The 14,565-nt window shown below is 43.8% G+C and overlaps 1 protein-coding gene across 3 annotated transcripts in view; it reads right to left on the bottom strand.

The window, feature by feature from the left end:
- The window catches only part of SAE1 (SUMO1 activating enzyme subunit 1), a 76,952-nt gene that overhangs the window by 4,231 nt on the left and 58,156 nt on the right, over positions 1-14,565 (bottom strand). For 2 of the 3 annotated variants that reach the window (XM_027619899.2, XM_027619900.2), the window contains exons 7-8: positions 11,163-11,307; positions 165-234 (exon numbers count right to left, since the gene is read on the bottom strand). In XM_027619899.2, the coding sequence (XP_027475700.1) occupies positions 165-234; positions 11,163-11,307 (215 nt within the window). The remainder of the gene's footprint in view (positions 1-164; positions 235-11,162; positions 11,308-14,565) is intronic. The other variant, XM_027619901.2, reaches the window with a different exon arrangement.

Raw genomic sequence — 14,565 nt, 5'->3', positions numbered from 1 at the left:
ACAGAGCTCTGAGAAGCAGACTACATGGCAAGTATCATGAGCACCACGTAACTCATCAGTCGTTAGGACAGGCAGCTCTCTACGGCAGCCATGGGTTCTCTCAGGTGGCACACTGACAAGGCCATGGTGGCTCATCGGTCTTCTGCTCCAAAGGGACTCTTTACCTTCACAATTTCCTGGGCCAGGATCCCTCCAACCACTGCACACACTGGGGCCATCTCGGAGAAGCAGTACCTAGAAGAGAAGACAAATGAAATCGAGCCCGGAGAACAGGAAGGCTGCTGTAGGACATGTGACAAAGGTCAGTAGTGGGCTTGCCTGATGAAAACATCTCCTACCAGGAGGAGTCAATTCAGATAGCAATGCTAATGCTGGCACAAAGGCGTGAAAATGAAATCTGCTCCAGGAGGTTAGTTGGGAAAGACCTCTGAACCTTGCAAGGCAGGCAGGAATTGTTTCACAACATTTTTTTTGTTTAAGTTAAAGTAAAGACTATATCTGTGCTTCCTAAAAATAAGGTCCAACAAATATCAGATGTTTCAGTGCCCCGGTCACATTCTCGCAATTCTCTTCTTACCCACAATGGGCAGTGGGTTCTATCTGCTATTCCCAGACAAATGTCAGGGAGAAGGCCTGTGTTAACATGTAGGAGGCATAGGAAATCTGGGGCCTGAAATGAAGCATGGGGGGCACAAAAAGTCTCTGCTACTTACATAGATACCAACCCTTGTGGGCCAGGATGGGGCATACAGAGGACAAATCTTAGCTAATACTGTCACCTGCCTCCCCAAATCACCGCTCCTGGGCAGTATAACACTCTGCCACCACTGCCCCAGAGGAAGTGAGCTCTGCCAAACATGGAGGTATTTTTTATTTTTTTATTTTTATAATTTATTTTTATTTTTTTTATTTTTTTAAAGATTTTATTTATTCATTTGAGACACAGAGATACAGAGAGAGAGAGAGCATGAGCAGGGGGGAGAGGCAGAGGGAGAGGGAGAAGCAGGCTCCCCGCTAAGCCAGGAGCCCGATGTGGGGCTTGATCCCAGGACCCTGGGATCATGACCTGAGCTGAAGGCAGATGTTTAACCATCTGAGCCACCCAAGTGCCCCATGAAGGTATTTTTTAAATGAACAAAGTAGAACACAGAGAAGTTAAAGGGAAAGCTTCCCTAAGGAACCCACCTACCAGAAGACTACCTCCAATCTTCCCAGTGTGGTATACATCCTTCCTAATTTTTTAAAAGTGCACATACCTAAACATATATAATTTAAAACCCAAGTAATAGTAATCATTATTCACTCTGCTCTGTACCCTACTGGTAGATATTTAAGCTGTTCAACATTGCAAGCATACATCCTGGCATAGGTGTCCAATAATTCCTTTTAAAAAAAAAATTTTATTTATTTGACAGACAGAGAGCAAGCGAGTGAGCACAAGCAGGGGGAGAGGCAGGCAGAGGGAGAGGGAGAAGCAGGGTCCCCGCTGAGCAGAGTGCCTGATGTGGGGCTCCATCCCTGGGATCATGACCTGAGCTGAAGGCAGATGCCCAAGCGACTGAGCCACCCAGGCACCCCGATGTCCAGTAATTCCTCATGGCAAATTCTTAAATATAGAATTTCTGGGTCCTGACACATTGGGCAAAATGCCCTCCAGAAAAGCGTTACCATTTCAACTCCCACCAACTGTGTGTGAAGGTGCCCATCTCCTCACACCGTGGCGGGACCAGCATTCCCATATGCGCAACCACAGAGGTAACTTTTCCTCTGGATTATCAAGTTCCTTTACAGAACTATAAAACAAATAGAGAACTATACCAAAGAAAAACTAGTCACTCATAATCCCACTACTCAAAGATAATCAAATGTGGAAATATTTTTCCTTTAAAAAAATATACCTATATTCTGTGCAATCATACTATACAATTTAATATTCTGCTTCCCCCCCGCTCTTAAAAAGTATATTATCTCAACAAAATGCTAGAGAACCTAACCAGGAACATACAGAAAGAATTATACACCGTGACTAAGTGGGATTTACAACCAGGAATGCAAGGTTGGTGTAACATCTGAAAAATCAATCAATGCAGTATTGCCATTTTACACAAATAAAGGTACCATAAACATGATCATCTCAACTGACAGAGAAAAAAAAAAAAGCATGTGACAAAATCCAGCACCTTTTCATGATAAAAATACTCAACAAACTGGGAACATAGGGGAATTTCTTCAACCCGATAAAGGGCATCTATGAAAATCCACAGCTAACACCATACTTAATGGTGAAAGACTGAAAGCTTTCTTCCTAAGATAAGGAGTAAGACAAGGATGTCTGTTCTCACCACTTCTTGACATTGTACTAGGGGTTCTAGCCAAAGCAATTAAGGAAGGAAAAATAAACAAGACTGCCAGATTGGAAAGGAAGAAACAATATATATTCACAGATAACATGATCTAGTATATAGAAAATACTAAGGAATCCACAGAAAAATTATTCGAACTATTAAATTTATTCAGCAGGGCTGCAGGACACAAGATTAATATACAAAAATTAGTTGCATTTTGATACATTAGCAATGAACATTCTGAAAATGAAATTAAGACCTCCATTTACAATACCACCCAAAAGAATAAAATATATAGGAATAATTTGACAATTATTGTGTAAAACTAATATTCTGTAGACGACAAAACATTGTTAAAAAAAAAAGATGTAAATAAATGGAAAGATACCCCATGTTTGCGGATCAGTACACTTAACACCATTAAGGGGGCAATACTCCCCAAATTTAATCTATACATCTGGCATAATCCCAATCAAAATTCTTGCTGCCTTTTTCGTAGAAATGCAAATTTCTACATCCTAAAAATTCATCTGGGAATGCAAGAGACCCAGACTAGTCAAAAGAATCCTTCCTCAGAAAGGAAAAAGTTGAAGAACTCACACGTCCCAATTTTACAACTTACTACTACAGCTGCTGATACTGCTACAAAACAACATAATCAAGATACTGTGGTACTGGGCGCCTGGGTGGCTCAGTTGGTTAAGCGACTGCCTTCGGCTCAGGTCATGATCCTGGAGTCCCGGGATCGAGTCCCACATCGGGCTCCCTGCTCAGCAGGGAGTCTGCTTCTCCCTCTGACCCTCTTCCCTCTCGTGCTCTCTATCTTTCATTCTCTCTCTCTCTCGAATAAATAAAAATAAAATCTTTAAAAAAAAAAAGATACTGTGGTACTTGAATCTACATGGACAGACATATATATCAGTGAAACAGAAATGAGAATCCAGAACTAAAGAAATACATATATGGTCAATTGATTTTTGACAAGGGTAACAAGACCATTCAATGAAGAAGGCCTTTTTTATTTTTTTAACAAACAATACTGGACAATTGGGTCTCCACATGCAAAAGAATTAAGCCGAACCCCTACCTCACACCATGCACAAAAGATGACTCAAAAATGGCTCACAGACCTAAATGTAATAGCTAAAACTACAAAACAGAGCAATAAAACTTCATGACCTTGGATTAGGCAATGGTTTCTTAAATACTATCCTAGGGAAAGTACATGTGAAAAAAGAAAAAAAAAACAAACAGATAAACTGTATTTCATAAAAATTAAAAACTTGCACTTCAAAGGATACTTTTCACTTCAAAGAGAATGAAAAGACAACCCATGGAATAGGAGAAAAACTTTATGAATCATGTATCTGATGAATGACTTGTATTGAGACCCTACATAGAACTTTTTTTTTTTTAAAGATTATTTACTTATTTGAGTGAGAGATAGAGCAAGAGTGAGAGCGAGCAGGAGCAGGGAGGAGGAGCAGAGGGAGAAGCAGACTCCCCGATGAGCAAGGAGCCCAATGTGGGGCTCCATTCCAGGACCCCGGGATCACGACCTGAGGCAAAGGCAGACACTTAATGGACTGAGCCACCCAGGAGCCCCTGGACCACTTTCTAATACCATAAACAAAAATAAATTCAAAATGGACAAAAGGCCTAAACGTGAGAGAGGAAACCATCAAAATCCTAGAGGAGAACACAGGCAGAAACCTCTCTGACCTCAGCCACAGCAACTTCTTACTAGATACTTGCCAGAGGCAAAGGAAACAAAAGCAAAAATACTGGGACTCCTTCAAGATAAAAAGCTTCTGCATAGCGAAGGAAACAACAAAACTAAAAGGCAGTCTATGGAATGGGAGAAGGTATTTGCCAATGACACATCCAATAAAGGGTTAGTATCCAAAATCTATAAAGAATTTAACACCAAACTCAACACCCCCCCCAAAAAAGAATCCAGTTAAGAAATGGGCAGAAGACATGAATAGACACTTTTCCAAAGATGTCCAGTTGGCTAACAGACATATGAAAAGATGCTCAACATCACTCATCATTAGGGAAACATAAATCAAAACCATGATGAGATACCACCTCACCACACCTGTCAGAATGGCTAAAATTAACAGAAGAAACAACGGGTGTTGGTGAGGATTTCAAGAAAGGGGAACCCTCTTGCCCTGTTGGTGGGAATGCAAACTGGTGCAGCCACTGTGGAGAAGAGTTTGGAGGTTTCAAAAAGTTTAAAAATAGAACTACCCTTTGATCTAGTAATTGTACCACTAGGTATTTACCCAAAGGATACAAAACTACAGATTTGAAGGGGTACATGCACCCCGATGCTTACAGTAGTATTATCAACAATAGCCAAACTATGGAGAGAGCCCAAACGTCCATCAACTGATGATGGGTAAAGAAGATGTGGTGTGTGTGCGCGCGCACACACACACACACACACACACACACACACACACACACACACACACACACACACACACCCCATGGAATATTATTCAGCCATCAAAAAGAATGTATCTTGCCATATGCAATGACACGGACAGAGCTAGAGTATATTCTGCTAAGTGAAATAAGTCAGCCAGAGAAAGACAAATACCATATGATCTCACTCATATGTGGAAATTTTTTTCCCCAAAGATTTTATTTATTTATTTGACAGAGAGAGACACAGCAAAAGAAGGAACACAGCAGGGGGAGTGTGAGAGGGAGAAGCAGGCTTCCCGCTGAGCAGGGAGCCCGATGTGGGGCTCGATCCCAGGACCCTGGGATCATGACCTGAGCCGAAGGCAGACACTTCACGAATGAGCCACCCAGGCATCCTCATATGTGGAATTTAAGAAAGAAAACAGATGAACATATGGGAAGGGGGAAAAGAAAAAAAGCAGAGAGGGAAACAATCCATAAGTGACTTTTTTTTTAAGATTTTTTATTTATTCATTTGAGAGAGACAGAGAGAGCACATGCAGGGGGAGAGGCAAAAGCAGACTCTCAGCTGAGCTGGGAGCCCAACATGAGGCTTGATCCCAGGACCCTGGGATCATGACCTGAGCTGAAGGCAGAAGCCCAACCATCTGAGCCAACGGCAGACACTTAACCGACTGAGCCACTCAGGCAGCCTGCATATAAGTTTTTTAAAAAAGATTTTATTATTATTTTTAAAACTTTATGTCATCTCTTATGTATATATGTATGTATATCATCCCTACCCCCAACGTGGGGCTCAAACTCACGACCCCGAGATGAAGACAAAACAAGCACCAAGTGAAGAAACAATCAGATGAATCCAGAATACAGGACGTTCTACAATTGACCTGGCCCAGACTCTTAAAAAAAAGTGCTAAATTGTTCAAGATTGTGAATTGGAAAACTTTCTCTGCAAAGTGACAGTAAATTTTTTTTGGCTTTATGCACCATAACGGTCCCTGTTTAAACTTTTTTTTTTTTTTTTAAAGATTTTATTTATTTATTTGACAGAGACATGGCGAGAGAGGGAACACAAGCAGGGGGAGTGGGAGAGGGAGAAGCAGGCTTCCCACTGAGCAGGGAGCCCTTTGCGGGGCTCGATCCCAGGACCCTGGGATCATGACCTGAGCCGAAGGCAGGCGCCCAACTGACTGAGCCACCCAGGCGCGCCCCCCCTGTTTAAACTCCTTAAGGCTGCTGTTACAGAGTTGTAAAAATTCTGGAAAAGCTGTCACAGATAATACATAAATGAGTAGGTGTGGAATAAAACTTTATTTACAAAAACAGGTGGCAAGCTATAGTTTGCCAACTCCTAGATTAAAATAGACACAGAACCAAATCCAAGCGATGAACTTGGATGCATCCTTATGCATCATGTCATCAGTACGTCCCTCCCCCCAAAACAAAAAGCAAAATATTAGCAATTGAATCTAGCTGAGTGTATTCATTACTGTATGATTCTTTTCATTTTTCTGTATGCTTGGCACTTTTCACAATAAACGTAATTTTCAAACTGTGCATTGTCCGGTGTCATTAACTCTTTAATGCCTTTCCAATTTTGCTTTTAAATATGATAATAAATATTTATTTATTTAGCTCCACACCAGTATGGAGCCCAATGGAGGGCTCAAACTCATGACCCTGAGATCAAGAGTCTGATGCTTAACCCACTGAGCCATCCATACGCCCCCTGAATATCTTTTGTACAGAAATACTTGTTCATATTCTTTCTTCAGGGTATATTCTCATTATCAAGGAGAATGACTGGGCCCAAGACAGAACACTGTAATGACTCCTGATAAATATTTCCAAACTGCTTCCTAAAAAGACTGCACCTTTTCCCACCACCCTTGTGAACAATTATATGGGTCTTTAAAAAAAAAAAACTACAAAGGATTTTGTTGATTTTACATATGCTAAGACAGAAAATGTGTAAGAAGATATAATACCAAAGGGTCAGTGGTTTTCTCTGGGTAATGGAATTATGAGTGATTTTCATTTTCATCTCTGAATTTATTTTGTACTGTATCAGATTTTTCCATAACACGCATACTATTTCTGTAATTTAAAAACAGCAACTTTACAAAAGGATAAATAAGGTAGGATTCTGGTTACACGAAATACCTAGAATAATTAAATTCACAGAGCTAGAAAGCAGAATAGAGGTTACCAGAGGCTGGGGGAAGACAGAATGGGAAGTTAGTGTTTAATGGGCAGATTTTCAGTTTAGGATGATGAAAAAGTTCTGGAAATGGACAGCAGTAATGTCTTCACAACAATGTGAATAAACTTAATGCTGATGAATTGTACGTGTTTTTTTAAAAGATTTTATTTTTTTTAAGATTTTTATTTATGTATTTGACAGAGAGACACAGTGAGAGAGGGAACACAAGCAGGGGGAGTGGGAGAGGGAGAAACAGGCTTCCTGCAGAGCAAGGAACCCAATGCGGGGCTCGATCCCAGATGACCCAAGCTGAAGGCAGACACTTAACAACTGAGCCACCCAGGTGCCCCTAAAGATTTTATTTTTTAGTAATCTCTATACTCAACGTGGGGTACAAACTCATAATCCTGAGATCAAGAGTTGCACACTCCATCAACTAAGCCAGCCAGGTGCCCTCAAGTGTACATTTAAGAATGGTTTAGGGGTGCCTGGGTGGTGCAGTTGGCTAAGGAGCCGACTGTTGGTTTCAGCTCAGATCATGGTCTCCAGGTGGTGAGACCAAGCCCAGGATTGAGTTCTGTGCTCAGCGGGGAGTCGGCTTCAGGACTCTCTCTCTCCCTCTGCCCCTCCCTCCAGGCTCTCCCTCTAAAATAAATCAATCTAAAAAAAAGGGGGTGCCTGGCTGGCTTAGGGGGTAGAGCATGAGACTCTTAATCTCGTGGTTGTAAATTCGAGCCCCACATTGGGTGCAGAGATTACTTAAAAATTAAAAAAAAAAAAAAAAGTTAAAATGCTACATTTTATATTGTGTGTATTTTGCCAAATTAAAGAAAAATTAAACACTAAGTTATATTACATACACAAATTAAGAATGCTCATCATAAATGTTTACAATAGTGAAAAAGTATCAACAACTTACATACCCACCAACATAATGGTTAAGAGTAAATTACCACCTAATGAAACAATGAAACATGAAGCACAAATGAGGCTATGAATTTGTATTTTTGCTGCAAACAGACCCATGATATGCTGAAAAAATAAGGCTATCATATAGTAAGCATGATCTCATTTTGATATTTAAAAAGAGAAAAAAAGGGCGCCTGGGTGGCTCAGTCGTTGGGCGTCTGCCTTTGGCTCAGGTCATGATCCCAGGGTCCTGGGATCGAGCCCCACATCGGGCTCCCTGCTTGGCAGGAGACCTGCTTCTCCCTCTCCCACTCCCCCTTGCTTGTGTTCCTGCTCTATCTCTCTGTCAAATAAATAAATAAAATCTTTAAAAAAATAAATGAATAAAAATAAAGAGAAAAAAATATGAATAAATAGTAAATAGAGATGTCTGTGAGGTGAAACCCTGAAACATTAGCAGTGGCCACTTCTCAATGGTGGGACTATGGGTGATCTTTTTCTTCCTTTTAACACTTTCTGGAAATGGGTAGCTGTTACTTTCACAATCAGAAAAGCAATAAAACTCTCTGAAAGAGAATAAAGAACCTTATATAAAGGACAGTGAGATCACAGACAGATGAGGGGAATGAAGACTTGCGCACAGTTTTCCTGACTCAAGTGGGCACACCCTGTTCAGAGCCGGCCGCGGGCAGTTTGTGAGGGTAGCTCAGCTGCCAGACAGCAGCTCATTTCCTTGCCAGCATCCCGATCCCGTCACGGGCCTTATCTCCACCTATCTATCCACAGACACTCCACGAGGCCACCAAACACCTCTCACTTAAAGGGCAACAGAGCGGAAGTGCCTGAGCACATGAGGACCTGGACAAGGGAAAGCAGTTTCCGCAAAGAGGGTGGGCACGGAAAGAAAACACTCTGGAGAGAAAACCAGCCGGCAGCTAGTTAGGTTACGGCTTTTTCCTTCTGGGGACGTGAGGCCTGCAATGCACAGGCAAGCCGTTCTTCACTCAAGATGCCCAAATTAGTTCACTAAGCTGCCTACTCACAGCCTGGCACCAGGCACCAGGCATGCCTGGGGGCTCTGCGTGGCCCAGCCCCTCCTCCCGCCATGAAGCACAGGGCAGACACCACTTGCTTCTCACACAGTGTCCTTCCGCCACCAACAGACGGATGTCTGGCTGTTAGCAGGACACAGGGACCCCATTCCAGCCGGCAGTATTATTAGCCCCTGACCACACAGTGCTAACTTACAAAAGTACCCTGTGAAATGCTGCCTCTTTTTGGCTGATGGCTTGGCAGGTTGTTCAAGGCCCACTGCTGGGCCTAAACTGGTCGGGCTTTGGTAGCGTCTAAATGAGGTTCCCAGATACAAGTGAAGTTAAGGAGGGACTAGGACGGGCAGGGACGCTGACTTACTTTACTGTTGAAAAGAAACCAAGGCAGCAGTGTGGTTAAGACCTGGGTGAGATCTTGGCTGGCTATAACCTAAAACCTTGAGTAAGTGATTACATCTTTCTGAGCATTAGTGTCTTCATTTAACTTAATGGGAAAGTAATAACAAATACAATAATAAAAAAATAATAATGCACACTTCACGGGATTATTGTGACAATTAAATGTGGCGGTACAGGGGGCGCCTGGGGGGCTCAGTCAGTTAAGTGTCTGCCTTCGGCTCGGGTCATGATCTTGGGGTCCTGGGACGAAGCCCCGAGTTGGGCTCCCCACTCAGTGGGGAGTCTGCTTGTCCCTCTCCCTCTGCCCTCATGCTCTCAAATAAATAAATAAAATCTTAAAAAAAAAAAATGTGGCTGGGGCGCCTGGGTGGCTTAGTTGGTTAAGCGTCTGCCTTCGGCTCAGGTCATGATCCCGGGCTCCTGGGATCAAGCCCCACACTGGGCTCCCTGCTCTGCGGGGAGTCTGCTTCTCCCTCTGCCTCTACCTGCTGCTCTGCCTACTTGTGCTCTCTCTCTGTCAAATAAATACATAAAATCTTAAAAAAAAAAAAAAGAAAAGAAAATGTGGCTGTATAGGTAAAGCACAGAACATCCTCAGTATGTGGTACTATTGTTATTAGCTGTATAACCTTGGACTAGTCTCTTGAGTTTTCTTCCTTTTTCTTTTCCTTTTAAGATTATTTATTTATTTATTTATTTATTTATTTGAGAGGGAGAGAGAGAGCACGAGTGGGGGGTGGGGGGCAGAAGGAGAGGGAGAAGCAGACTCCCTACTGAGCGGGGAGCCTGACACGGGGCTCAATCCCAGGACCCTGAGATCAGGACGTGAGCCGAAGGCAGACGCTTAACCAACTGAGCCTCCCAGGCGCCTCTTTCTCTGAGCTTTGACTTACCTTTTCCTCACCTATAAAATGGTTGTTGTGAAGAGAGACCATGTACATAAGACAACCACCACGATGCCTGAGACATAACTGCTGCTCAATAAACTCAATACAGCCATCCTCACTAGTGCTACAACTGGAGGCCTTCTGGTTACCCTCCAAAGACACTCAGAGTGAGAGGATCCCAGAACTGCCTGGAAAGGGGTTCCTGACACAGTCACCATCTGGACCTCTCCAATTAAATCCTAAACCTGCCAAGGATGAGAGCAAAAGACTGGTCACCTAGGGCGAAGGCATCCCAGGATCCAAGGGCGAGGACGCTGGGAACACGGATGCCCTTGCTGCTGGTGGTATAAAGTGGTAAGCAATCACTGGAGGGCAATGGGGTTATATCTACCAAATGATAAAATCACTATCTTCTGACCTAGCCACTCCCTTTCTAGTAATGAATCCTGCAGTTATACCTGGACACATACAAAATGATATGCACATGGTCATATACTACGTGGTAACAAAAGCCTGGCCACAACCTGAATCTGTACAGGACAGGTTCAATAAATTATAGTGCTCCCATGTTGAAATACTATACAGCAACAGAAACAAAGGAGGAATCTATGTACTGATCTGGAAATATCCCCAAAAGATAATGTAAACTGAAAAGAGAAAGGTATAGAGTGGTGTATATAGATTTTACATTACCTTGAATTTTCAGCCATGTGAATATAAATGATCTATGACGAAAGATAACCTGCACCTCTCTTTCCTTTTCACATACTGGTGCTATATCAGAGGTCGATGGGAATAGGCAGAATGCGGTGAAGGAGGCTCTCCTCAGGGCTTTTGCTCTTAATAAGGGATCTGCCCAAATTAAAGCAAATACTGAAAGCAGACATTTATCAAACCAGGCTAACCTGTGATAAACACCGAGACTAACCTGACGAAGTCTTCGGGAAGCAGGTCAGGACTAACACCCAGGGAGTCAAGCACGTCGTTTCGAATCTGGAGCAACAACTCAGAATCTTCCCCAAAGGTATCAGAACTAGGATCTCTTCCTTTATCTGTGCGGAACTTCAAGAGCACTAAGAAAGGCAAAGAAGGTAGGTTAAAAACCAAGTCTTTTTTTTTTTTTTTTAAGATTCTATTTATTTCAGAGAAAGAGACAGAGAGAGAGAGCAAGAGCAAGCAGGGAGCAAGAGGGAGAGGGACAAGCAGGTTCCATGCTTAGGCCCCAACGTGGGGCCCAATCGCCCGACCCTGAGATCATGACTCAAGCTGAAATCAAAGAGTCAGACACTCAGCCACTGAGCTACCCAGGCACCTCCAAAACCAAGTCTTTTCATAACAAATGCTTATGGATGTTGAGAACGTAAACACAGAAAGTGGTACGTTAATCAAAATGAGAGCCAAGTGAAAGATAATCTACTTTTCATTTGCAAACATAGAGGCAATCAGTGATTACAAAAATGACTAAAATTACTGTGATGAGTGCCACAATAGTGTAACAGAAGATCTGACATCCTTGGTGGGGTGGTGTCAGTTAAGGACTCCCCAAGGAAGTAGTAACCAAGTTGACTTGGTTTGAATGTGTGAATTTGGGGGCAGGGGAAGTAGGGGAGAAGCCTCAAGCAGAGGGAAAAGACCCAATTATGACCCAGAAGACAGGTCTGGAGTGGGAGGCATGCATTCTAGGCATCAGTTCAAAGGGCTGCTTCAGCCAGAAAGGCCAGCCAAATGCTCAGACTCATCAGACAGGCAGGTCATTACAAACAAAACCTCCCTCAGTACAATAATTATGTCAACCTCTAAAAATGAATGTTTAATTTTGCTTGTGAACCAGGGGAAAGGTTCAGATGATGGCGGCAAATTAGAGCTTCTGTGTAATGAGACCCTAACAAGGTTTGAATTTTTAACCCCAACAAAAAGACACAGGCAGGAGCCTAAGACTGATGAAAATACCAGCACCTTCTAATGCCAGCACACCCTGTCCACGATGTTCACTGCATGCTGGGTGGATGGTATCCTTCTTCCCCGCAAGCTCCCCAAGATGGGCGCACAGCCGGCCTGGAGCCCCATCTCTAGGGCAATGCCCCTCCCACCTGACACTGCTGCTTCAGAGCTTGGGTAGACACAGACAGGGCCGGGTGTTCTGGGACAGCAGCTCATGCCCAGAGGGGGCTTCCCAGTTTTAAAAAAGTACTTCCTTTTAAGTCTCATTGACAACTGCTGATGGAAAAGAGAACTTATTCAACAAATTATACTCTCCATCAGTACAAGGGGCTCTTCCCTAAAAATTAAGATGGACTGAAAAGTGACCCAACTGCTGTGAGGCTCTTTAAAAATCCAAGGATTTGGGGGCATCTGGGTGGCTCAGTCGTTAAGCGTCTGCCTTCGGCTCAGGTCATGATATCCCAGGGGTCCTGGGATCGAGCCCTGCATCAGGCTCCCTGCTCAGAGGGAAGCCTGCTTCTCCTCTCCCACTTCCCCTGCTTGTGTTCCCGCTCTCGATGGGTCTCTCTCTGTCAAATAAATAAATCTTTAAAAAAAAAAAAAAATAAAAATAAAAATCCAAGGATTTGGAAGCCACCCTCGACTAAGGAATCTGTCCTTCGACTTGTTTTCTTAAGACTCAGATTGTTTCGGTGATGAGCGGCCTGGGTTGAGAACCACTGGCTAAGCAGCAGGAATTCATTCATTCACCGGTACGATGGCCAAGCACTCACTGCAGGCCCGGCAGGCCAGGGGCTGCAGGGAGTGGCCAGCCTGCTCCGGTGAAGGCAATGGGGGTGGGGGCAGAGGGAGGATTCAGGAACCACAGCAGATGGCCCCCTCAAGCCCGAGAGGAGCTCATAAATGGGTTGTCAAGTGCTCCAGGAAGGCCCGTTTAGGGAAAAGAAGACACAACCTGCCCTGGGCTGGGCTTTTCTCAGAGACAGCCCCGGCCCCTTAACCCCCCCCCCCCCCAACGGTCTGCATCTCTCTGGCAACCTCCGCACATCAAAAAACGACTCCAAAATATCTGTTTTGTTGTCTGGGGATGTTACTTTCCTCTTTTCAAGAACACAGCTCCAGGGCACCTGGGTGGCTCAGTCAGTTGAGTGTCTGACTCTTGATTTCGACTTGGGTCATGATCTTGGGGTTGTGGGATCGAGCCCCGCATGGGGCTCTGCACTCAGCGTGGAGTCTGCTTGTCCCTCTCCCTCTGTTCCTCCCCCCCGCCCCCCCAACCCCGCTCTCTCTAATAAATACAATCTTTAAAAAAAGAAAAAAAGAAGAACACAGCTCCTAGAATCTTTAATGCTACCTGACCACTTGGCAGCCAACTCAGAGCTGATGACAATTCGGATGCTGGCTAACACCAATCTGCCATCACCTAAGCCTCACTTCTAACTCATCAGATGTGTTGCTGGGATTCCAACTTGGAGTAAATAAATGCAATCAAGTAATAAGCATTTGGGGGCAGGGTGGAGAAAAGACTAAAACAGGGACCATCAATCCCTGTTTAGACCAAGACTCTTTTTCAACAATGTCCTATGAAGACAAAGGAATCTGGAAATGTGCTAGTCAGGCCAGAAGAGAGGATACTCTGAGCAGACTGTATCGAATGTCATCGTTATTCCTGTCAATCACTCCTGAGAGGACACAAGGACAGACCCAGAAAGAGTTATCAGTGTCACCTGAGCAATGACAGAAGCCATGCCAAGTGCAAGCCGCTCGAACCGCACAATCCATGGCCCAGTGGCCACCGTGTGGGAAAAATGAGTGAGGCTGCTTGATTTCCAGCAGCCAGGGTGGTGGGCAGCAGGAGCCCGTGCTGGCTGTCTCCAGGCGATCCTCTCATTTCTGTGTCACTGCAACAGAAGCACCAACTGTCACGAGGGACGGAGAGGAGAGAGGACCATTTTTCCAGCTCCACCACAAAGCTTGTCATCTTTTGGTTAGAAAATAAAGCTAGCTCTTGGAACAAAGCTCAAACCATTATAATAATCGGAAAACAGTGCCTACAATGTGCCAGGCACTATTCTCAACATTTTATGTGCATTAATGCTCATCCTCAATGACCTGGTGAGGGAGGTATGACTGTCCCCACTTTATTGATGAAGAAACTGAAGTTCAAAGAGATGAAGTGGCTTGTTCAATGTAACTGTCCATAATAAGCAGTGGAGCAGAAATGCCAACTCAGATCTGGCTTCAGAATCAGTGTTTCTTAACCCTAATCAAATCCAGGAGAAATGCTAAGACAACCAGGAATGCAGCCCCAAGGATTCCAAGTGGTCTGGCTCTTTGCCCCTAACCTCAGGAAGACTCCTATTCAACCACATTTTTGTGAGATGCATTTT

This window comes from Zalophus californianus, chromosome 17 (genome assembly GCF_009762305.2).
Source record: "Zalophus californianus isolate mZalCal1 chromosome 17, mZalCal1.pri.v2, whole genome shotgun sequence".
Taxonomy (NCBI): Eukaryota; Metazoa; Chordata; class Mammalia; order Carnivora; family Otariidae; genus Zalophus; species Zalophus californianus.
Note: the sequence above shows the minus strand (reverse complement) of the source record. Positions and strands in the feature narration are given on the sequence as shown.